Here is a 25,877-nt window from a genome sequence, read left to right on the forward strand (position 1 = left end):
TGATTAGCTATCGATGTATCATACTGGTTTTGAACTGCCAACTTTAGCATATGACTAATGTTTCTCACGTCGCTGAGCTTTTAATTTAAACAGAGACGAATAAAAACACCGAGAGAAGTACTCTCCCACACTTCCTTTTTCGCTTTAAAGCTAGGACTCAACCCTACAGCTAAAGTTCCGTATAAAACATTTTCAAAACGGCCTGTTGTTTATACTAAGATGGTGAATAACTAAATTCCCTTTATCAAAGTCTAATATTTTTCAGAAAGCACTGGAGATAAAAATCAGGATCTTTTAACAAGTTCCTTTTCTCACTTGCCCGGTACAACTATAAATATAGGGTATCACATTTATCATTAAAACTAATAATACGCAGTTAAACATAACTTTATAAAAAGTGGCATAATACGCAATAACTTAATTTAATTAACGATGTGAAAACGCTTATTGTATGTGCGCATGTGCAAGATTTGTTGTTAATTTATTTTCTTTTTCCAAAGATCGTCTCCTTTCTGTCCCGACAATGTCTTACACAAAAGGGAAAAAACACCTACTATTAAACGTTAAAGAGCTTAAAATTCTCAGTGTAAGGCCTCGTAGATTAAATTACTTTACTCTTTATTTTCAGCTGATTAGCTCGACAATTTAATGGCAAAAGATACATTGAATAATTCTGTATTTAATAACATGATTTTAATAGTGAGTGAACCTATGAACAGAGAAGGCGGGGCTTCTGCTCTCCGTGGCCCCTCCCTCTGCTGCAGAGTGGCGCTCCTGTCATTTTCCCCTCTTTCTTTGGCTGAGTTAGCCAGCTGGGCTGGATCTTTAAGCATAGGGTGAAAACGGGCGGTGTGAGCGCTGTGTTTACATTTTGCCCCCCTCTCATACGTTTTGCACCACCGGGCAGTGACACCGGAGGATAGCAGGACGCTGAGGCCGTGGATGAGCATCACGTGGAGGCGTCAAAGACGGAACTTTGAAGGAGCTCTGCTGTCTTTATCCACAGGTCGGAAGCATGAGCGGGAGAGTGGGAGACCTGAGTCCTAAACAGGCTGAGGCGCTGGAGCAGGTCAGTTTAATAAGAGGAGTTTGATAACGCGACTGGATGGGGTGATGCCTTCACTCTGGCCTTATCTGTCTTGATCTGCTTTTCACAGTGTGTGGTTTCCGTCACAGTGTGAAACGCTCTAATAATGCGTGTAGAGGCTCACAGTGAGCTGTCACAGCATGCGCACAGACGCTGTCCTGCATTTATTTCCTTTCTAGCCCATACATCACAGTGGAGTCTCCTCTGTCTAATTAAACGAACATTTTAAGGGTTTATACGCAGCACTAATATTTTCTGTTAATGTTAGCCATATACTGATGTATTATTGATCAGCAAAGAGACTATGGAGGAAGGTTAAATTTGCTAAGCTAGATTAAATTTTAAATATCACCCAAGTTTGACACTGTGGTGTCTTTATTTTCTGTGTAGCCTGTAAATGTTACACAGAGTCTGTCAGTAAGCCACACTTTATGAAGGGCTTTTAAGGATTTTTTAAATTATTGTTGTTGTTGTATTAAACTTGATTTGGATTTTTTTAAGATCAGAATTGAGTCCATAGAATAAGGACGGCGTTGTAGCAAATAATCAGCTAATCTGACTAAGAAACTCAGTAGATTTTAGTTGCTGTCTAAAACCTATTAGATAGTCAGTGTTCAATAAATTTTAAATCCTAATATTTTACAAGCCAGTGATGTTCCAAATAGTTATTTATGTATTTGCCAAAAAACATTTGTATCCATATTTAAATGAATGTAAATGACGTTTTGGCCTATAATTTGCCAAACAACAGACAAGTAATTCTGAGACAGAAAAAAGGAGCTGCAGTTAGTTTTTGGCACAGTAACCTTTATATGTCTCATTAAAAATGTCCTTTTCTTCATCTGTATGTAAACAAAGTGTTAATAAAAATATATTAAAATGTCTTTTTTAAGATTACCCCAGTACTTGTTGGTGCACATTTTCCACCAAGAAGTGAGAGTGGGAAAACATTACTGAAAAACAATAGGTGCTATTTCAGATTTATAGTACTGCGCAAACGTCTTGAGCCATCATCATTTCTTTATATTTTGGGACCGGTGATGTCGGTGATCTTGTCTAAATGAGTGGAATGATGAACTTGGGAAAGTACAATCAGATTTTCATCCACCCTACAAAACCATCTGGAAAGCATGTGATTGGCAACAGCTTCGTTTTTCAGCACGACACTGATCCCAACCACACAGCCAGTGCAGTAAACCCATCATGGATAGAAAACAAACAAACAACACCAAATGGAGCACTAGCATTCATGATCGGCCTCTCTAGAGCCTGGATTTCAACATTATCATTGCAGTGTGGGGTCATGTAGACAGACAATGGGAAACAAAAAGCCACTGTCGGATTATAATATTATTTTATGCCATGTTAGACCCCTAACTAAAGATTGTGAATTATGTAGTTTTAGTTTGCATTATGCTCCTGAATTAGAAGAAGGTGATAACTATTACATTTGGTAAACTGATTTGCATTACATTAGACTGCTGATTTATTGTGAATGAATGATATTGTTTTATGATGCATTATACTGCTGAGTTATAAGAAATACTGTTTGCAGAAAGTCATCGCCTTATTTGTCTGGTTAGAAGAGAACAGAGCATACTGCCCCATCTCAGCAGGAGCAGATAAACAGGGAGCCAAGGTCGTAGCTTAGGCGCTGTGTGAGAGAAAGAATGTCAATGTTTAGGCTTTTATGATTAGGTGGGGGCCACTAGAGGCTATAAGAGTTTGATCAAGGCTCCACCATTTTGAGATCTGATGCTGTCTGCTGTATGGTGTCCATCTCCCACGCGTGTGTTCATTAAATCATCGTTTGACTCAACCCGGCTGGACCAGTGTTGTTATTTTGGTTTTTCCTCTTGTATCCATCCCCAATATTTGAATCCGTAACACCACCAACATCTAAAGAAGAGCTTTGAATGTCCTTCATGAACCATAGAGAACTATTCCTGAAGACGTCAAACCAAATATTGACTTTCAAGCTCCTGTTTTTGCCTTATGTTTCAGTAAGTCGCTGCACCTATTTCCCATTTTTCTAACAAATTATTAACTATAAAGAAATGTGATGTGGCTCAAGACCTTTGCAAAACATAAGTTCAAACTTCAGTATTATGTTTATTGTTCAAACTAGTATTTTGGACGGTGAAACAGTGATTTCCTTTAACCAATAAATTACATAAATTACTTTTGAAACAGACTGCTGTCATTGAGCTGTCAAGAAAAATAACATTTTTTGTCCTTGCTCAGGTTAGTAACAAGTGAGCATATCCTGAATAATCCTTCTGACTCTTAGGCTCCCTGTAGTTTACAAAATGGACTTAATTTTGTATTTGTTATGACATGAAACCAGTAACTCATCCAATAAACCCACAAGGACAGTGTTTTACTAGAACATTTCTGGATACAGTTATTGGTTAACAGCTTGTGAGCGGCTAACCACAAGCCAGTGAGCTTGTGGTTTCACAGTCAGATCCACCCTTTGCTTCTTACTGTCATATAATGGATTGTGTAGATTACTGGACTCGTCAGATGGAATTAATTAAGGAAGAAAAACCAAACCTTTATGTTTGTGTTGTTTAAATCCAGCAGGAAACAAATCACATAAAGCCAAACAAGAGAAACACAATGGAAAAAGCCACTGGCAGACAAACATTCAGTTCAGTGTAGGCAAATTAGAAACACCAGGGTACACAGCTGAAACCAATCAGGGAAAACAAGACGAGGGAAGCAAAACTGAATATAGGGCACAAAAATACGGAGATTATCAGAATAAAACAGGAAGGAACTTAACATGGGACCATTTACATAGTGATGGAGACTTAACTAGACACAGGCAACACGGGTGAGGGAGGGTGAACTGAGAGAGGGAACACAATAAACACAACAGTAACTGTTAAAAAAAGGCAGAAGAGTGAGAACACAACAAGAAACTGAGAATTAAACAGAAGTTTATAATAAGAGAACTTAAAGGTCCAAAAACACAGAACACAGGGTTCATAACACGACTGCCCTAAATGATGGGTAACGTCCCAGTGGGTACGTAAATTTGTTTATGAAAAAACAGGCTCTGCCACGACTTTCTCACAAAAGAATTTCTTCCTGGATAAATAAACATTGAAAAAAACAAAACAGTTGTTAGTCATTAGCAACATTATCAGCTGCAAGTCATTCACCCCATTAAGAGCAGTCCTGTTGGAAGACCACGTTCAGCTCCACATCTGTTATCATATGATGTCAAGTGTCTGCTGTCATTCATCATTTAGCTGAAGGGAAAGTCTGTTATCTGCATGTATACACACTGCAAAGTGTACGATAAGGCCAAAAGTTTATGGACATATAAAGTTTCATTTTATAAGTTCATATTAACCCTCCACAGCAGAGGCCTCTGCTGCAGGGCAGGAGTGTTTTACAGTAACAAAGATTGAGACATATACTACACTGTTATGATAAAGGTAGATAAATTATACATAGACTAGCATTTCTACTGCAGGCCTCATTCACCGAGTCACACCCACATTCATACAGTGCTTTTATCTATGTTGATCTGTGCGCACACTCACACAGCATCAGGGTTTAGTAGCATGCTCCAGGCGATCGTGGTGATTCCAGCTTTACTAAACAGCCGTTTACTTCCATGTGTCTTTAAAAGTTCACTATTATGTGAACATTGTAATCCACATGTAGTGTGGTATATTGCTAAAACTGCACATATTTTTCTAAAATGATCTCAGGCTTATTAAATTAAAGATGGAAATTAAAGATCTCATTAACTGTCATCTAAAATGATGGGTCATGATCGTTTTAATCGTGTAACAAACCAAAAAAAAAATTATTGTTTGCTCTTCTTTTCTCAGTCTCGTGCTGTGAAGCATATGAGATGCTCCTGTGTATATGTCAGGTGTTAGGGCTGTGCGATATGACCAAAATCTCATATCCCGATATAAGAATTCTATCGTCCGATAACGATATAAATCACAAAAATGTAACATTTTCTGTAAATTCTGTGAATCTCGGGCAGCTCGGCTTGCGTGAAGTGTTTCCAGCTGCGTGTCATGTACCTGGAGTCGAGTGTTTTAACCGAAGCATGAAACGATACATTTTTAGACATAAGTTGTAACGGCCGCCGTTTTCTTTGTGAGTATTTATTACACGGCGTGCTGCGGGGAAAAGCCTGTTCTAACGTTTGAGTCTAAGGTTTATTTTTTAGCACCTGGCGGCTCTTTTTAAATTCTCATCCGTAAATAATCTGCTCTTTCACGTGATTCAGTTTATTTTGAAAAGTCTCAACAGGATCTTGAGCTTTATTGTGAAAGGTTTATGTGGAAAATAAACAAGCGGACACAGGATGGTTTTTACCGTCGTTGTTGCTAACGACAACGCATAAAAACAGGCGCTTGTCTGTCCCTAGTGTGGTTATATTAAATATAAGAGAAAGAGAGAACTTTTAAGAAATTAATATAGCCACTACAGTGACCATCAAAAAGATGAAAAAATATTGCCGTAAACAGTTTATTTTGCGACACCACGAAACAAACAATATGGTAAATGGACTGGTTCTTATATAGCGCTTTTCTACTCTGTCCGAGCACTCAAAGCGCTTTATACAGCTAATTCATTCACCCAATCACTTCTAAGCTCAAGTGCTAAATATCTAACATTCATACACATTCACACTCCGATGGATGCATCGGAGAGCAACATGGGGTTAGTATCTTGCCCAAGGATATTTGGCATGCAGACTGGAGCAGCCTGGGATTGAACCACCGACCTTCTGGTTAGTGGCTGATCCGCTCTGCCACCTGAGCTACACCCCATAGCGTAAAATGAAACGATAGATGTTTTTATATTGAACAGCTCTATCAGGTGTGTTACAATTGTTGAGGCGTTAACGGCTGAACTTTTATTATGGGAAGTTATGGTGCTGAAAAAAATGATTTTCATTGCCTGGCAAAGTATCTGATTTAAACTGTGGGTGCAAAAAAAAACATTTTAGTGATTTATGGTTAAAACCAGCAGCAGTTACTGTAGGTTTGGTGCGTGGACAGAAGGATGTGACTTTATTTCTATATATGAAAAGACATTAAAACACATAAAGTTAGGCCAATAAAATTGTAGGTTTAATCAATCTCTTTTTACAGCAGTGGTTTTTCAGTCCTGAGAGGTCGGTTGGGTTGTCTGGCTTTCTGGGTGTGTCTCGTATTTTGCCGGAATATGGTGTGTGGATTTCAGGTAACGCCACGTTTTCAAAGTGACACACTGATATTAGGACACTTGACATGTTTCAACATGATAGTGCACATAAAGCCAGGCACTTAAAGAACTGGGTTTAGTATTTCAGAACTGAACTAGTCCGCATACATGAAACCTCCACCCCATCCAACACCTCAGGGATGGACAGACACACTGACTGAGCTTTAGTGGCTGTATGGGAACAAACTCCACCATCCTAATGGAAAACCTGACCATCCTGCATTTTGCAACAACTGAATATTTAATATTTGCCGTTTATTTCTGCCCTTTGTTTTACATTAAACTGACAAAACCAGCAATACAAATATTTCTTCTTTGTTTTAGGAAGAAAATCTGACAAATTCACCCATCCTCCATCTGTTTCTTTTCTCAACAAATACTTTTCTATGATTGCAAAACCTGCAGCCACACCCCCAAGAATTAACCTCATGCACCAACACGGGTTGATTTGAGTTTATATGACCTCTTTTATGGGCCCCAAACTTATTATTTGACTTGATTTTTTTGTGCATGTTTTATCAGTAAAATCTGCTTATTGCAAGGGGAAATGATTCCATACTCGTCCTTATCTATATGTATTTTTTTGACATGCTGTTGGCTATAAAGTAAGCTTAGAGCCTAAAATGTCACGTAAGCCTGCCTCGAGCTCTGTAAACATGTTTACAGGCGTCAGCTGTAATGGAAAATAATAATTAAGTCACAAGATTCGGTGACACACACCACTGTGAAGAAAAACCTCTTTTAAGTCCGGTTTTCACTCCCAGGCTCACAGCTGGAGACATTTAGTGAAACGTTTCCTCTGAAGTCATGCCTCTTCTTTTCTCCCGTGTCTCACTGCAGTTTCGAGTTCGGGTACAAGATATTCTTCCTCAACTTCCTGCACAGCATGACCACTTCCTCTTACGTTGGCTCAGAGGTGAGTTTACTACCACTTTGCATCTGTCACTTCTCCCAAACTGAAAATGGCAAAAAAGTTTTCCCATAATTCCACATCCTACACGCTAAAGTTGTTTTCTCCTGTAATGCAAACTGGAAAAAAATCTGCTCACGTTATTTCACTTGTGGAGTAAGACAAGTGAAATAACGTGGTGGCTTATTGCATGAAAAGACATGAAGCAACGTGTTTTCAACATGTGCACTCAGCACTCAGCACGACACCTCTTATACTGTTGAGAGAGGGGGAGGCGGGTCTTCTTGTACCCCTTTTTAATGCCCCTGTAGGCCCCACCCTTCTCTGTCTGTGTCTAGTTCACGTAGGGCGTTGTTGTGGCTTGAACCCTCCGTTATCAAGTACATTTTGTCACACACACTAATCTGTCTCTCCCCACCTGTCAGCTCTGACACTGTAAAATATACAAATGTGAATAAATACAATAAAATAACACGATGCAGACTAACAAGAGGAGCCTATAGAGAGTTTCTAGAGCTTCTTTTTGCAAAGCAAATGTGTTTGGCAAAACGGTGCCATCGGATCATGATTGCTAAAGTTGCTGTCGAGAGGAGAAGTTCTTTTTACCAAAAGGTGACAAATAAATAAGAGATAAATACAAAACTTGGAGGTCTTCTTTGTGTAACTGATATCCAGAGTCTGAATAGGTGGTAGAGGAAGCGCAGCGATTAAAGCAGGCCTTGTTCTGATTAAGTCCTGAAGCAGAAGCCTAGCACTCCATGTATCAGGCTAATCCACGGCTAATCGCATTAAAGGTGCACTACGGCTGTCTGCTGCTCTTCTAGGTTTCAGTTCCCTGGATTTCGATAACAATGAAGAAGTGTCTCGTAATGAGCATTTAGACTGGCGGTTAGGGCGTGCTGTTCTATTTAAGTCGGCCTTACTAAATGAGCATAAATGCTGCGAAATGCCTGATTTGCTTCTCAGAAAGCTGAGCGTCACAGCTCCAAACATCGACAATGAAGGTCTGTTTGGACAATGCATGCTCTAAATGATACGAGTTATGTCACGCTCAGCATCACACTGTAGGAACAGGGCAGCTTAGTGATTCCCAAGAGGCAAAAGTACCCCAGGAGGTATTTGTGCCACGGGATACATGAACAGATTAGTTCTGTATCTGTAACCAATCTGAAAAACCTGCATGTAACCTGAACAAATCTGAGCAGAAAAGTTGCCTAAAAGCGATGAATAAGCACTCGAAGATGGCGCCTGGTCGAACCATATTGACTTTCAAGATCATGGATCATTGGAAATGTAAAAACTCAATATTTACCTTACCTGTATGTACACATGCTGCACCTGTTTCCCATTTTCCTAACAAAATATAAGGCAATGAGGGGTGGCTCGACACTTTTGCACAGTACTGTAGTTAAACTATTAGGATGACACAGTTAGGAAATATTGATTAAAGTGTGGCTGGCAGTTCAAGCTGTTGGCTAAGAATATAGAAATGCACAGTCTTAGCTAAACGTAGAGGATAAAAGCTCTTTTCATCTGCTGCCTTATTCACCAAATTCACCGCAGCAGGTGGGATGCCCTTCCTGATGCAACCTTAAAAGGATTTATGTCTTCTCCTCAGATTAAACCATGGGTATTTACACTTGGTAGGTAAACTGCACTGGATAAAAAGTTGCAATAGCTTCCTAAAATTATGAATAACAAGTTTAATTAACTAAACGTATGGCTAGCTTAAAATAAAGGACCGGTTGTTTTCAGTGTTCACTAAACATAATTTAGAGGAGCTTTTAAAGAAAGAAATAACTGAAATTAACTGGATGATTGATTGAAAGAGAATTTTAGTAATTGATCGTCGTCACTGTTTGCCGGTCATAACTGCAAGTCTGTGATAATCTGTCCAGATTTACATGGGCTTGGAGTGCCGTTTATGTTGTGCTTGTACACCACTCAAAGAATTTTAGATTCATCAGAGGTGTTGTTGGTGGAGATGTTGTAGAGGCCATCTGACGGGAGCTTTTAGAGGCATGAGAAACAGTGGTGTGGTTTATTGGTGTGAAGCAAATAGCTCGACAGTGAGGACGCATGATCATTAAAATATCAAATTCTGTGCAGACTGGGGGAGCCAGGGATTGAACCACCAACCTTCCATCTTGGTTAACTGGTAAATAAACGAGAATAGAACATATACTGTGGGAATGAGAAGAAATGTGAAAAGCCCGATCACTTCCATTAAAGCCAGTCAGGGATGTCTGTGTGCTGTGTGTGCAGCAAGGATCAGCAGGAGAGTTAATGTTACCACTTCAGCCTGTGATCATCAAACAGAGTCTGCTGAATCAGCTTTTATTAACCACAAGTGGCAACATTTTGTACAGAGACTTCCTCTTCTGACGACCACAGTTTTAATCACATGTTTGTGGGAACATGTTCATATGATGACATTTTGTTGTCCTTTGATATTGGCACGCGTTCTTTCTTTAGAACAGTAAACAGTGTTACGGATTCAAATATTGGGGATGGATACAAGAGGAAAACCAAAAATAACCACACTGGTCCGGCCGGGTCAAGTCAAACGATGATTTAATGAACACACGCGTGGGAGATGGACACCATACAGCAGACAGCATCAGATCTCAAAATGGTGGAGCCTTGATCCAACTCTTATAGCCTCTAGTGGCCTCCACCTAATCATAAAAGCCTAAACATTCACATTCTTTCTCACACAGCGCCTAAGCTACGACCTTGGCTCCCTGTTTATCTGCCCCTGCTGAGATGGGGCAGTATGCTCTGTTCTCTTCTAACCAGACAAATAAGGCGATGACTTTCTGCAAACAGTATTTCTTATAACTCAGCAGTATAATGCATCATAAAACAATATCATTCATTCACAATAAATCAGCAGTCTAATGTAATGCAAATCAGTTTACCAAATGTAATAGTTATCACCTTCTTCTAATTCAGGAGAATAATGCAAACTAAAGCTACATAATAATTCACAATCTTTAATTAGGGGTCTAACATGGCATAAAATAATATTATAATCCGACAACAGTAAGAGTCCCTGTAAGGTGCACAAATACATTATCGCTTAATTTTGGAGTTTGATCTCCCTGCATTGTTTTTTTAGCGAGCATGCACCAGTGATAGCAGCGAGACTATCAGAGTTATCAGACAATGAGCTGCACACGGAGGCTTCGTACCCGTAATGAGGCACATCGTAAACTTTTATTACACCTAAAGTCGATGCTGAAAATGTCTGGAGCTGTGAAGTGAGGGTGCATGGATAGAGCCCAAATGTGAAACATAAAAAGCCACAAAATAGGAATCCAGTGCAGAGATCACCAGGCAGCTTAAACAGAAGTCTTCACAGACTAGCTGCAGTCGAATACTCCAAAATGACCTCGTAGGTCTTTTCCTTAATATTTTTTTGAGGGAAAGCATCATGAGCTCATCAGGAATTTTATAAGGAAAAGTGATCCATGATGCACCGAGCTGATTAACCTCCTAAGACCTGAACTCTTCCACGACTTGCATTTTTAATTTCTCTTTGATATTTGGGCTGATTGGGACCTGATGAATGTAAAAACAAAGAATTACCAGATTTTATTTTATTTATTTCTTTTACCTGATTTTTCTTTCTAAGAAAAATGAGAGCCACATATGAGGATATTCATTTAAAATTTCGATAGAACAGAAGCCATTTATAATGTCCTCGTAAGTGGATATCAGGCCCTTGTAGAGCAAAATTGAGTATTTTGGTCTAAATAACCCAAAATGTGATGTTCACAAATGTGGACACAGGTCCTAGGAGGTTAATCATGTTATTCCTTCTTCCTGTTGGAGAGAGGATCCAGTACTCCTCCTTATTACTTCTTATCAAATGCAGCCAAGTAATGAAAGTTTCTAAAAGCTGGCATTAGAATTAAGTGATTGTATAACTTAAATGTAATTGGATAATTCTAATCTTTATGTAAAGACTGTTTGTGTGTATAAATCCACTTTCTTTATGTAAGAAGCAGATTTCATCAGAGCTGCGTCATGCTGTGATTACATCTGTGGTTTTACCAGCCTTTCATTGAAGGCTCAGAACACAACGGCAAGTTATGACCTGGAGTGAAAAATACTATTAACCAGCATTTACAGGTGTGCCACTTGTCAGCCACGTTAATCATTAGCTTTGGTTAATGGTGGTAAAGTGCGCTGGTAAAGGTAAAGGACGCTCCTGTGAAGCCTCTGCTAAAGGGGGTCATAAGAGAAGTGCTGAAGCACTTTTGCCACACAGACACCTCCAGGTGACTTCAGTCAGTTAGAAAGCAGCGAGACACAGGTGGGAACAGAGCACAGGTGGGAACAGAGCACAGGTGGGGACAGAGCACAGGTGGGGACAGAGCACAGGTGGGAACAGAGCACAGGTGGGAACAGAGCACAGGTGGGGACAGAGCACAGGTGGGAACAGAGCACAGGTGGGAACAGAGCACAGGTGGGGACAGAGCACAGGTGGGAACAGAGCACAGGTGGGGACAGAGCACAGGTGGGAACAGAGCACAGGTGGGAACAGAGCACAGGTGGGGACAGAGCACAGGTGGGGACAGAGCACAGGTGGGAGGCGGCTGCAGAGGATCAGGACGACAGACAGGGAGCGAAAGCACCCAAGAGAGAAACCCGGGGAAAAGCAATCAACAAAATAAAATAGCAAATGGAAAACAGGAAGCCAGAGAAAGTGGCGAGGTTCATTAGCAAGCAGCAGTCATAAACTGCACTGATGACACACAAAGACACGGATATCTGCAGAAACAGTAAATGGCCTGTATTTGTATAGCGCTTTACTTAGTCCCTAAGGACCCCAAAGCGCTTTACACATCCAGTCATCCACCCATTCACACACACATTCACACACAAATTCACACACTGGTGATGGCAGCTACATTGTAGCCACAGCCACCCTGGGGCGCACTGGCAGAGGCGAGGCTGCCGGACACTGGCGCCACCGGGCCCTCTGACCACCACCAGTAGGCAACGGGTGAAGTGTCAAACAGTGTCAAAGCATGGTGGGGTGGATGGTTGATGAAGTGGACAACTACCCATTTGTCTCATTTGTCTTATTTTTGTGTTTTCAATGCTGTAAATTTGGACATTCTGGCCTCTAATATCATATAGACCAAGTGGCGATTGAAAGAATAACTGTCATCTAAAATGAAAAAGGTTGAAACCATTACTTCAGACCATTAAGGTGACATGCATGTCGTTACTGACCCAGAGTAAGAGGTGGCCAGGTCTTCATCCTGCACCTGCTTTGTGTCTGAGTGTCCTCGAGGTTGCTGTTAGTGTGCCAGGAGGAAGCATTAGCTGCAGTGTAATCTAGTGGTTGAGTAAGATGTAAGTCTCAGTTCACAGCCACAGCACTGTCGTGTCTTTCCACCGGACTGTCAGCTGCAGAGCTAATCACCTTAAAAGGAGCATTAGCCTGTGTGTGCACTCTGTCCTGCATCACTCGTACTCACCGTGGTCTTAATGCCGACGGCGTTACGGAGAAGAGCTGCACGCCGACCAAAGTTTGATCATTTAAGAGACTGGTTTATATTTCTGCCACTATCATTCAAAAACATCAGGGGCAACATTTTAATAACTCTTGGCTTCTCAGATCGTTGTGTCTGACACCTTTACATGATTTATTTTAATGTTATTTGTCCAAAGTTGGAATGACATAGTTCCAACATGAGCACTGTGCTGCCATTATTCCTGCTAATATTTCCGTTAGATTCCTGTTGATAAGCAGATTTAGGAATAATATGAGAGAAAATTCCAGAGGAAGCTTATATAAATGAAAGCCTTTCTACATCACCAGCTGCCCCTTTAATTACAGCACCATGTGTTTGCGCAATGGTTTTAGTTTTAGCTTTATGTAACATATCCTACATTGTATAATTCAGCATTAAACATTTGTTTAAAATATTACATTTTACTATCTAAATTTTAAGAATCGCAGCAAAATTATGTTTCTTGTCTCGTTTCTGCGCTCTCTTATTTTATCATTTTAATTTGCACCTGTTGTATAATCCCATTCAAGCTTCATCTCTCTACAATGTGGATTTCAGCATTGATCGTTGCTTTTTATTTCTCCTTTTCAGCCAGGAACTTCAACATCCAGAAGTCTGAGGCAATGCTGCGAAAGGTAATAAACGTGGACTTTTAAAGGGCTTCCACGTGTAACACTCTTCTAGAAATGCATTGCACTGCTGAACCGCGAGCCAAAGTACGACCATAATGCGTTCCCAGTTAGTGAACGACGTTCATGCGCTTAGCTGCGGCACACAATGCTCATTAGTGTGGGAGTGGCTCCAGATTAGAGAGGAGCAGTGTGGTAATTTTACGCTGTGGATAAACTGAGTCATCACTGCCACCAAAGAGATAAGATGTAGATAAAAAGGATTAAAGAAGCATTTCCATTGATGGGATAAGATTTACAGTGACTAAATTTGCTGTTGTCCACTAGGGGCAGCGTTTGTGATTATTTGCTGTTTCTGTATTTGTCATGTTTGTGTCATTGTTGCCTTCATGCACAGTTTCAAACCATGATTCAACCAGGGATCGAAGCGACTACTAATCATTCACGTGTTGCTTCCATTGCTAGTTGTCATCAGGAGTACTAGTTAGTAAAATCAAATATTATTTTATTTATACTTCTCTGGAAGTTGTAAATGAGGTTTGTAGACGCTAGCCTGCGACAAAGGAAGGCGGCTGATGCTAGCACTGCTAACGGTAGAAACTCTCTGCAGACTAATCTGAGACTGTGTGTGTGCAGCGGTATAGTACAAAGTCCTTGTTACGGATTCAAATATTGGGGATGGATACAAGAGGAAAACCAAAAATAACCACACTAGTCCGGCCGGGTTGAGTCAAACGATGATTTAATGAACACACGCGTGGGAGATGGACACCATACAGCAGACAGCATCAGATCTCAAAATGGTGGAGCCTTGATCAAACTCTTATAGCCTCTAGTGGCCCCCACCTAATCATAAAAGCCTAAACATTCACATTCTTTCTCTCACACAGCGCCTAAGCTACGACCTTGGCTCCCTGTTTATCTGCTCCTGCTGAGATGGGGCAGTATGCTCTGTTCTCTTCTAACCAGACAAATAAGGCGATGACTTTCTGTGAACAATATTTCTTATAACTCAGCAGTATAATGCATCATAAAACAATATCATTCATTCACAATAAATCAGCAGTCTAATATAATGCAAATCAGTTTACCAAATGTAATAGTTATCACCTTCTTCTAATTCAGGAGCATAATGCAAACTAAAACTACATAATAATTCACAGTCTTTAATTAGGGGTCTAACATGGCATAAAATAATATTATAATCTGACATCCTGCACATTTAACAGACAGTTATCAAGGAATATCATTAATAGTTTCAAATTGCTCTTAAATATTAATGTGGAAATCACCAGATGAAGATTTCCTGTTTTTAAATGTAAATAAGAAAAAATGCACACGTACTTTATGCAAAGTCTGAAGGGAGGATAGGAAATGAGAAAATAAATGTCAACCAACACTTTAGCCCTGATGACATCAGACGCCTCTGAGAAAATGTCCCGTATTTTCAAACCTGAATGCTGCAGGTAGGATCCAGTTCGCGTTGTTTGCTACCTTCACGTTTCACTACAAGTTGGCATCTGAATACAATCCCAGGTTCTTATGCTGTATATCAGGGGTGGGGAACTCCAGGCCTCGAGGGCCGGTGTCCTGCAGGTTTTAGATCTCACCCTGGGTCAACTCACCTGAATCACATGATTAGTTCATTAGCAGGCCTCTGGAGAACTTCAAGACATGTTGAGGAGGTCATTTAACCATTTAAATCAGCTGTGTTGGATCAAGGACACGTCTAAAACCTGCAGGACACCGGCCCTCGAGGCCTGGACTTCCCCACCCCTGCTGTATATATAAAAAAGAAAGTTCTCAGTGTTTCAGCTCTGTCATTGAGACAGATTATTAATGTGGGTAACACAGTTGTTTGTTTCAGCTGCAGCCCTGCTGATATTTAATGGTGAGAACTACTAAATAACAAATGAAAAAAATTAATAATTTTTGAAGTGATGACCTCTAATCTTGAAAAAAGAAGTTACGAACAAACTCCAATAAGAAGTGAACGCGAAACCAGAGGCTAACAATCCCCAGTTACTATCTCAAATAAAAACAACAGGAAACTGCACAATGATGGCCTCATAAAATCAAACAAGAAGCACAACAGGTTCAGGCGAAGAGCTGAAATGAATCAGACACTCAGAGTGTGGAAAAGAACAAAAGAAGGAAGTAAAAATGTAGCAAGCGACAGAATTGCACTTTTGAAATAAAACAGGAAGTTAACTATAAGTGTGGCCAAGACCGTACTCACACAGACAACAGAAAGACTCACAAGGAGGATGGAAAGTGAGCAAAACAAGCGTAAACATACAGTAATCAATCAGAGATGAGGACAACAGAAGCAGATAACACAACAATAACAACAGAAGCTAACATGCGTCCATCTTTTCTTCCAGCATTTGGAGTTCAGGAAACAGATGAAAGTAGACACAATAATCACTGACTGGCGTCCACCAGAGGTAACCCCCTAAAAAGGTTTTATGTACATGTGATGTAGCTTCATTGTACTTTTAGAAAACGGCTTCTTCGCTACTATTGTTTGATATCCACATGGGGGTTTTCTTGCAGGTAATCGAGAAATATCTGTCAGGAGGCATGTGCGGTTATGACCGCGAGGGCAGTCCCATCTGGTACGATGTCATCGGACCCGTAGATCCTAAGGGCCTCTTTCTGTCTGCCTCCAAGCAAGACTTCATCAAGTCCAAGATCAGAGACTGCGAGATGCTTCAGAAGGAGTGTAACCTCCAGTCGGAGAGAGTAAGAGCAGACGCAGCGTTCCTGTTCACACCTCAGACTAAAAAACTCAAAGCTCTGCTGCAGCAAAACTGCATTCAGGTGGCGCAAAATCTGATTTTGTCTTTCACCAGTTAAAAAACACGATCGTTAGGATTCAACTTTTAGTTCTTAACAGTGTTGCTCTTCACCCGGACCAGTCGTCTGCACCTACAGGCCCGTGGTGCTGCAGGCTGACAGGGACCAGCGGGTACCCTCGGAAGCTGGGAATCTTTATCAATAAACACTTGCTAGTTTGGGTCTAATCCCACAAACCCACCTCATCTTCGCTAGCACGGTATCGTTTCATCGTTTGCACGGCTTCAGAACAACCAGGAGTGTTTCAGAAACGCAGGATCTGTCCTGGTTGGGCTTTTATTTTGAAAATCAACCAGCCTGAATACTGTGCACGTTTGCCATATTCCTGGGATAACTCCCCACCCGGTGACCCTTTGGCCTCCAGCACTGCATCTTTAATTTCTTTGAATAAGGATCAAAGTTAATGCAGCTGTTTTAAAGTTCAATAACTGTTTAAGATCACAGTTATTGAAAATTAGCTCAAAATTAGCATTCTTTAATCTTCATGAATTCATTAATTTTCTAAATACTAAATAATCGCGTCAGATATTTACATTTTATTTTACTCTGCTTGTCTTGTTTGGATGTCTCTGAACCCGAATTATTTAATGTTCTAACATTATTTAATCACACTGTGGCTGTTTGTAGCAACTTGACTGTTAACTCTGCAGTAAACGTGCATCTCTGCCACTTTTTAAAAAATGATAAAAAACATGTTTTATAGGCTTTTACTGTCTTTATGTCACGTTTTCTTCCAGCTGGGGAAAAACGTGGAGTCGATCACAATGATCTACGATGTTGAAGGTCTGGGCCTGAAGCACTTATGGAAACCAGCTATAGAAACATATGGAGAGGTATAGACTCGTATGCATGTAGTGTAAAAGCAGAAAGAGCAGAAGAGAAGTTTGTGCTGATGTTTCTCTGTTGGACCAGATCCTCCAGATGTTTGAGGACAACTATCCAGAAGGGCTGAAGAAACTGTTTGTTATCAAAGGTGATTTCATACTTTTTTAAAACGACAAATTTAGCTGAACGTCCGATTGACAGATTTCTTTTTCTGTCGCAGCCCCTAAAATCTTTCCTGTGGCCTACAACCTCGTCAAGCACTTTCTGAGTGAGGCCACGCGACAAAAGATCTGCATCCTGGGAGGTGAGACAAAAACACTGCATGTCACGACCTCCTGTTTACAGGATGTCACCCGAAAGAGTGAAATTTAGTGTTACGGTTTCGCCGCTTTCACAGCCAACTGGCAGGAGGTGTTATTGAACCACATCGATGCCGAGGAGTTGCCGGCGATATACGGGGGCAAACTGACGGATCCTGACGGAGACCCTCGCTGTCGCAACAAGGTGAGTCAGGCTGCAGCATCCGGACTTCTTTTAGCTCTTTTTGTTTGTTTTTGAATAAAAAATGGCTGAAAAGTTGGAGGCGGCAAATATCCATCACAGATTTACAATCACTGCTTTGGACTCACTCATAAGACATTAATATATCTGCTACATATAATCTCAACATCTCTAAAAGAGCAGCCTCGGTCGCTGTAGCAGTATGAAGATGTTTTCTTTGGTTGCCGGGTAAATTATCGACTGTTATTCTGCCCATGTTCATAAAGACTGTATATAAAAGATGGATGTAGCCACCTTGACATCACTCATTGGACGATCTGTCTTGAAGTCTTAAGCACATTGCCCGTCGCCATCTTTGGGTTTTGAAGACTTGTCAGTCACTGTGCAACCACACCCTAAACATTCTCTGCTTATAAAGCTGTTTTACTCTGACTGTGGCCATAATATAAAATCCACATTAATTTGGATGACACAACACTTGAAACTAAGTTTATAAACTCCTCAGGACCTCATCACTGAGGTCACAAATCAGGTGAAAAGAAGCTTTACATAGTTTTGGTTTCTCGTTTCAAGGACTTGAAGTGACAAAGTGACAGAGAGAGTGGGTCCATGTTTACAGAGATTTCTGTTAACGTGAATGTTCAGGATGTTCAGTAAACATGTTGAGTGCGCATATTTTCCCTTTTTTCTCGAGTCTGTTTGCTCATGCAAAATGAAATGCGATCAATGTAGAATAAAAATGAACTATATTTAATCATGATTAATCAAAATTAATCCACAGTAACGCTGTGATGAATCTGATTAAAATTTTAATTGTTTGAGAGCACTAATATATATATATATATATATATATATATGTTATATATTTAGTGTATACTTACCAATTAGTATGTAGGTTTTTTAAAAAAGCTAAAAGAAAACTATTCAAATTGTCTTTGAATTTAAGCATTTAACATTTTTTGTGTTTATTCTGCATTTACTTCATTATGTTGCATAAATGTCTGTTACAAGCTTAAATATAAAGTTGAAAAAGTGTAATTACAGTCAGGCTGTTGATCAAGTAATGGCGATTAATCACAATTAATAACAGAAAACTGTAAGATTAATGAGTTATTTTTTTAATCTACTGACAAATTTATTAAGCTTTCAAATTAACAAAGCAATGTGACAACTTAAATTTTTAAAACTGCTGTGATTGGATAGCGTCTGACTCCAACTACAGCCAATCAGCCGTCCCGTAGATGCAGAAATAGTCACCAGTTTCCGTTTTAATGTATATCGACTGAAACTTGTGAGTCCTGTCTCGTAGTTTCCCTTCACTGATATGCATCGTGCGCTCCTACAGTTTTAGCAGCTTCCCCTGTGCTTTGACATCATGCTAATATGTTGTGGGGTTACATTTGCCTATGTTTTACATAACCTCCTGCTACGGCCAAACAAACGACCACCAGGCTGCTCTGTGTGTGTGAGGATCCTGTTACACATGGATGAACCAGTCTAGTCACTGCAGGTCACTGACAATGAACGGGCTATTCCAGACTGGCTGCCTGCTGCAGGATAAATCAATACAGCTACACACACACAAAACTGTTCAGCAGATCTTTGATACAATGTATCAGATACGATACAAAGGGCTTGTGTGTTGCACTAAAAAGAATGACCAATAATATGTTTGCAGACCTGCAAATAAAAATAATCAGCTAACCCCCCCCCCCCAGTAGATGTCAGATGTCCTGTGAAGTGAGTAGTGGCCTCACCCTGCAGAGAACAGCAGCTTTGGTAGTCCTGCAGCCGTAGACGCAGCTCCAGATGACACAACTGACCCGTGTTTGTCACTGTTTCTGTAGATAAAAAATTGGGCCGAGAACACATGAGGAACAGAACGAGAGAAATTCATTTTGACTTCGTTGAAGGGAACAGACGCTCAGCCTCAAATGTTTTGTTTCTTTCTCTCCTTTTTTTTTTTAACCTTGTGTGTTTAACTAGCTATCCTTTAGCTAGCTGTGTGTCATTGATTTTGTATTGTGTTATGTTGATTTTGGTCCACGTGTGAATTTGTGTTCTAAATGTTGTCACGTGATCACGTACTTGTGCTGCCCAGTGTAGTTGTGTTGCAGAACGAGTGTTTAACTAGAAAGGTTTAAGAGTTTGTGCTGATTTATTTCCAGGTGCTGTTAAACAGTTAGTGGCTTTGAAACAGGTGCATACAGCTTTGATAACATCAGCTTTTAAAATAACAAGATTATTAAGTGCTTTACTAATAAAACTCTCTGGAACAACATGAGTGTAAAAGGAGGGAAGAGAAAATCGATAAATGCAACTTTCTGTTTCCAACAGGAGCCGAGTGGTTGGGACACAAATCTGAGAAATTTACTTCATTTTAAAAACCTACTTTAAACAAAATGAAACATATACATAGCGCCTTATGCACCTCACAGGGTTTTTTCCCCGTCACTCTTCCTCCTTCTGTATGAACTGTGTAAATGAATCAGACTGATGTTCTTCTCACTTGCTGTTAGTTTTGTTTTCATTCTTTGCCTCTGCCTTTCTTTTCTGTACCTGTTTTTCTGTGACAGTCATAAAATAAAATCACCTAAAAGTTCATATCTGCAAGATTTTTAGAGAAGTGGTTACACAATAGTTTGACTTCCTCCACAAAAAAGCTGACATCCAAAAACAGCTGAAAACTTTACAGGACACTTTGTGAAACCATGACAGCTTTTCTTAACCTCGACCTACAGTTCGGAGCTCTGTCTGTCTGTTCGTGCTGTTAACCTGCTCGTCACCTGCTGGACCGATGGACATTAATTCAACAATACAGGCAGCTCAGGTCTCACCAGGAAGTCACTGCCCTCTGCTGGTTGCATCCTGTATTGCACTGTTATGGGAAATCACTGAACATCATTGGTTTGACTTTATGTGAATAAAAAGAAAAAACAAAAACAGAGAACACTTTGCTCTTTTATAACATTTTTACCAGTTTTGTGCACAACTAGACATTTTACAAGCTTTCATAGCTGTATAATGGCACAGTAAGTGAAGCCTTTTCTTCTTTCCTTCACTTTTCTGCTCTCAAACCTCTCACTCATTGTCTATGTGAGTATTTGACGCCTGGTTTTTTTTTTTTGACTTTTTGACTCTCTGCTGCAGATAAACCATGTTGGACCAGTTCCTCCCTCCTACTACGTGCGGGACCATGTGAATGTGGATTACGAGCAGTCTGTGACCATCAGCCGAGTTTCTTCAGAGCAACTGGACGTTGAGATCTTGTTCCCCGGCTGTGTTCTCAGGTCAGTGATAAAAGTCATACAGAGTCTATGATTAAAGGTCCTGTCAAAAGGAGACAGTCATGTAGAAAGAATAGTGTCTGTAAATTTCTCAAAGTGGAGTCGATGAGCCGTAGCTAAGAGGTCTTAAAAAGAGTCATTACAGAGACGGCGTGACTCAAAGCCACAGAGGCTCTGATATGATTATGGCTCATCACGCCAGCTTGTTGTGAAGTCACTCACTTCATTCATTGTGCGATTAAAGGTTGAAGCATGCCATCTATCTTTGGAGCGTGGAGAAATAGATCAATCTTTATCTTTAAAATGATCTTATTCGGTTCACTTATATCACAAGAAATCAAACGACAAACCAAAAGGGTCTCTGTTCAAGCTACAGCTGAAAAAGGAAGATTAAATCAGCTACATCTTTAAACTTTAATTTAAGCACAGAATCGTGACAAAAGAAGAAACAGAACAACAAAGTTAGGTTTGCTATTTTGAACATGTGACAGTCATGCTGACAACTAGGGCTGCCACGATTAGTCGACTAGTCACGATTACGTCGACTATCAAAATCGTCGACGACCAGTGTTGGGGAGTAACGGAATACATGTACCGCCGTTACGTATTTAAAATACAAAATATGAGTAACTGTATTCCGTTACAGGTACCGTTTAAAAAGGTGGTATTTAGAATACAGTTACTTTGTTGAAATAAATGGATTACACGGCGGTACTTCCCTGTTTCATATTGTGGCGGGTCAGGACTGTTTGGGTTTTGTTTGACAGCTACGTTCTGTTGTTCCAGGCGGCAGCGTTACGGTTGCCATGGTTACAGGGTGACGCTCTCCCACTCTCTCTGTGTTTCCTGGGTGAGAGAGGCCTTTTTGTTGTTGTTGTGCTAAGCTAACAGGCAGAATGCTACAGGTATAGCTCTAAAGAATGTAGCATCATAGGCAGTGTAGTCCGTGCTGCAGGGAGAATGGACTGCCATACACGTTATGTGTCTGTGAGCGAGGGAGGGAGAAAAAGGAAAAGTACGAGCTGTCATCGAGCAGAAACGGGAGCTGGAAGCATGTAAATATAATAACAACCACTGCAGCCAAGAAGAGTGCTTGACGAGCCCAGTTGTAAGTAAGCTATTAAGACTCGACTGTACACCGTGTTCGTGTTTTCCTCCAAAAACAATAAGTTAAGTTGCAGCAGCCTTTCAACGCCTCTCTCTGTCTCTGCTAGCAAACTTGACCCAGACAACAAAGTAAAGCTAGTTTTCAGCTACGAGCCCGACACGAACCCGAGTATTAGCCAGAGGTCCCTTTACTACGGTTCGGAGCCGCGGACCTTCAGTAACAGTAATAAATCACAGCAATAGTACATTCATGTAGTTGTAAACAGCATGATAATATATTAAGTAATCCAAAGTATTCAGAATATGTTACTCTCATTGACTAACGTAACGGAATACGTTACAGAATACATTTTGGGGCATGTATTCTGTATTCTGTAATGGAATACATTTTAAAAGTAACCTTCCCAACACTGTCGACGACTGATTTAATAGTCGACGCGTCGTTTGAAGCTTTGTAAGATCACAAAAGACACAGGAATAAGTAGTAGGATTTAAGAGTGTAATAACGGACTGAAACAGAAGATGGCAGCACTGCATGTACAAGGATGCCAGCTGCCGTTAAACCCCGAAGAAGAAGAAGAAGCTGTGTCCCAGAATTCATAGCGCGGCCCAGCTCAGTTTCCAACAACGGCAGCAGCTAGTTAGTTTTAATATTACTCTTATTATTCTTTCTGGGTCACAAAATAAACGTTTAACATATTTTCAGGCGAGAATGTAGCTGTGTAAACCTCAAATATCTGCTCAGTTTATCAAGACACCACATATTTTCAAAAGCGCTCCGACGTTTTCGGAGAGGTCTGTTACCCACTAGCTCGATAGCTAGCCGGGGGCTAGGCTCACTAGAGCCGTGAGAACACCGGACTCCTGGCAACCCCCGTCCTTCGCATATCAGGTTAAACATGATATATAAGTCAAATTTAATGAACTATCATCTTGTCTTTATTTTTAGTTAGCACATACCTTAAACACTTAAAGCTTTAAGCTAATGATAGTTATATAAGAGCAGATGCATGCTAGTGCAATAAGCTGTATGTTTTAAGTTGAACGATGCATGATCTGATTAGTCGACTAATCGCAAAAATAATCGCCGACTAGTCGACTATCAAAATAATCGTTTGTGGCAGCCCTACTAACAACGTAAAACCAAGTGAGTAGGGTCCCAGTCAACCTGAGCTGCCACTTATTGCTAGGGAAGAATGTGCCTGGTTGTAGTTCGTCCTCTCCCAGCTGTAGTGAGACCATAGACGGAACAAAACATGGACATGGCTATCATGACATCATTCACTGGTTTCTAAAGTCCCATTGTGTAGCCTCGAGACAAGCGTTTCTGCCATCACCATCTTGGTTGTGAGAAACCACGGCTAACTGTAGAGCACAGTCTAGCTTTCAAAATAAAGGTCTTTGCTAATTCAAAGCATTTTTACATCCTGTTAGGTGGCAGTTTGCCAGTGACGGTGGAGACATCGGATTTGGGGTCTTTCTAAAGGCCAAAAAGGGTGAATGGAAGAAGGCGGCTGAGATGGAGGAAATCGTGCCCAGTCAGCGATACAACGCCCACTTAGTACCCGAGGATGGCTCACTGACCTGTGAGCGTCCAGGAGTCTGTGAGTAGCCTTGTGTTCGAATGCTTCTGTGATGTTAAACCCAACTGTCTAAATACTGCATTCTGTCCTCCAAAGATGTGCTGAGATTCGACAACACCTACAGCATCTTCCAGGCCAAACGCATCAGCTACAGTGTTGAGGTCCTGCTTCCTGATCATTTACAGCCCGCGCAGAACAACGGGAAGTCTGGCGGCCACGTGGAAGTGGAGTGCGACAGTCAGTTATAACAAAAATGATGTCATCAGATCAGCGATGTTTAGCCGCTCAGAAAGCACAGCCTGACATACTTGATTTGAACATGTCGTGTGGATTAATAGTATTATATCTCAGTGCTGGGTGACTCGTATTCATGTGGCATCTATTTAGAAACTCCACTTCACCCTCTCTCCTCTCACACATCACGGATCCCAGATTTTCATTTTTTCGGCCTGTTTATCTTTACTCTGTCATTTTTGTTCCACATCAGCATTGGTGTTTCAAACAGGCGCCAAATAAATGAGCTGGTTATACCACGGCGTGATAGGGTGTAAACAAACAGCTGAAACCAATAATGTTCAATTAGTATCAAACTTTGTCCATGTGCAAAGAAGTATTTTCTATAGACATATGCAGTAAATATGCAGTAAAACTCTAAATATTTGAATTTATTGCAAAATGCACTAAATTTTGTGCTATTTGTCCTTTTTTGATTCATCATTTATCAGCTGTGCCTCTAGTGATCACGCTTTCCCTGAACATAAACTGTCATGTCAAAAAGAACATTTCACAGGACTCTGCAGTGAAAACTAAGAATCGCGTCATTCAGTAGCTCAGAACCACCTTCAGCACCGTCATTACTTCAGCTCGTTGACATTTGCAGGTATTTGTTTATGCACAGCTCTCCAAAGGTCCTGTAACAGCATTTCAGTCAGCTTGAGGTCTGGATATTGACCGGAGCATTGCAGCACCACGAGTCTTTTCTTTTTCAGCATTCTGTTGGAGATTCGCTTTCACCTGAATATTTTTTTTCAAAGAATTGCATTAATGTAATTTATTATATAATTTAATATTTAAGTTTTAAGTCCAAGACTAAACATATGAAGGCTGAAATGAATATAATAAGTCCTCTTGTTTGGTAAAATATACAGTATATATTATTCCTGCTATTCCAGTGAGTGACTCTTCTTAGTCTGTCTTAAAGCTGTACAGAAATAAAAATGGAATAATTGTAATATTTGTTTTGTTTGATTTGAAGCTTTCATGGTTCCAACATTGATGCTTCACAGATTTAAAGCATAAAACTATACTGATGCAAAACAAATGTAAAAACCAAACTGGACAGAGTTTAGATACAGGCAGTGTTATAATAACTCAGAATGTGACACTATGGTAATGGTAAATGGACTCGTTCTTATATAGTGCTTTTCTACTCTTCTGAGCACTGAAACCACTTTACACAACTTGTGCATTCACCCATTCGCACAAGCACATTGTTCTAAGTAACATTCCCACACATTCATACTCCGATGGATGCATCGGAGAGCAATTTGGGGTTAATATCTTGCCCATGGATATTTGAAAAGCCAGGAATCGAACCACCAACCTTCCGATCAATAGATGACCTGCTCTACCAACCTTGGCTCCTTTCTTCTGGGAATTTGGTTCACCGGTTATTTTTCTGAACGTGATCAAAAATCGTTTAATCATTAAATTAAGAAAAATAAGCTTTTTAAAAATTTTTTTTTTTTACTAAAAATATAACATAAAATAAGGATGGCATCCAAAAAGGAAGTGAATGTAGATGTCAGTCATTCAGTTCTGGGCTCATGTTTTTTTTCCTGTCACCTGTGGATTACCTTTAAAACAACCAGAAAAAAACATCAACATAAGGTAACTGTGAAACACCGCAGCGGTATTGCTCACCTGATGATTCACGCTGTGCTCATTCGAACATGTAGTAAACTCTGTGCTGTGACATCTGGGGAATAGTCAGTTATTTTCTCTTGACGTTATTTATTTCTTCCAAATTATAAAAAAAGTAATTCAGACTGAAATGAGCAACTCTCCCTGACTGTTCATCAACAACCGGCTGAGCAGGATTACAGTATTAATGCATCATAAAGATGAGCTACAAATCAGACAAAAATAGAATCGACCTCCATGTATACAGTGTTTTTGCAGTCTACGTCCACACGTACCCGGGTATTTTTGAAAACGCAGATTTTTCTATGCGTTTCCACATTTCGTCCACACGTAAACGGCGTTTCTGGTCACTGAAAACAGATTTTTAAAAACTCCGGCCAGGGTGGAT

The 25,877-nt window shown here is 40.3% G+C and overlaps 1 protein-coding gene across 1 annotated transcript; it reads left to right on the plus strand.

Moving 5' to 3' along the window:
• Window positions 1–779: 779 nt before the first annotated feature.
• Window positions 780–24,798, plus strand: LOC146506170 (SEC14-like protein 2). Its single transcript, XM_085180033.1, has 12 exons — window positions 780–1,069; window positions 7,175–7,250; window positions 13,367–13,410; window positions 15,789–15,851; window positions 15,961–16,149; window positions 17,001–17,096; window positions 17,176–17,236; window positions 17,309–17,392; window positions 17,486–17,592; window positions 20,740–20,879; window positions 23,418–23,587; window positions 23,663–24,798. Exons 1-12 carry the CDS (start codon window positions 1,016–1,018, stop codon window positions 23,812–23,814), a joined length of 1,236 nt encoding a protein of 411 aa, XP_085036159.1. The 5' UTR covers window positions 780–1,015; the 3' UTR covers window positions 23,815–24,798.
• The last annotated feature ends 1,079 nt before the right edge of the window (window positions 24,799–25,877 follow it).

This window comes from Neolamprologus multifasciatus, chromosome 12, assembly GCF_963576455.1.
Source record: "Neolamprologus multifasciatus chromosome 12, fNeoMul1.2, whole genome shotgun sequence".
NCBI classification, from domain to species: Eukaryota; Metazoa; Chordata; class Actinopteri; order Cichliformes; family Cichlidae; genus Neolamprologus; species Neolamprologus multifasciatus.

Coding starts and splice junctions, on each gene's coding strand:
- LOC146506170 (XM_085180033.1), top strand. CDS start 1,016: ATGAGCGGGAGAGTGGGAGACCTGAGTCCTAAACAGGCTGAGGCGCTG. Junction 16,150..17,000: donor GTAACCTCCAGTCGGAGAGA/GTAAGAGCAGAC, acceptor GTTTTCTTCCAG/CTGGGGAAAAACGTGGAGTC. Junction 17,237..17,308: donor GAAACTGTTTGTTATCAAAG/GTGATTTCATAC, acceptor TTTCTGTCGCAG/CCCCTAAAATCTTTCCTGTG.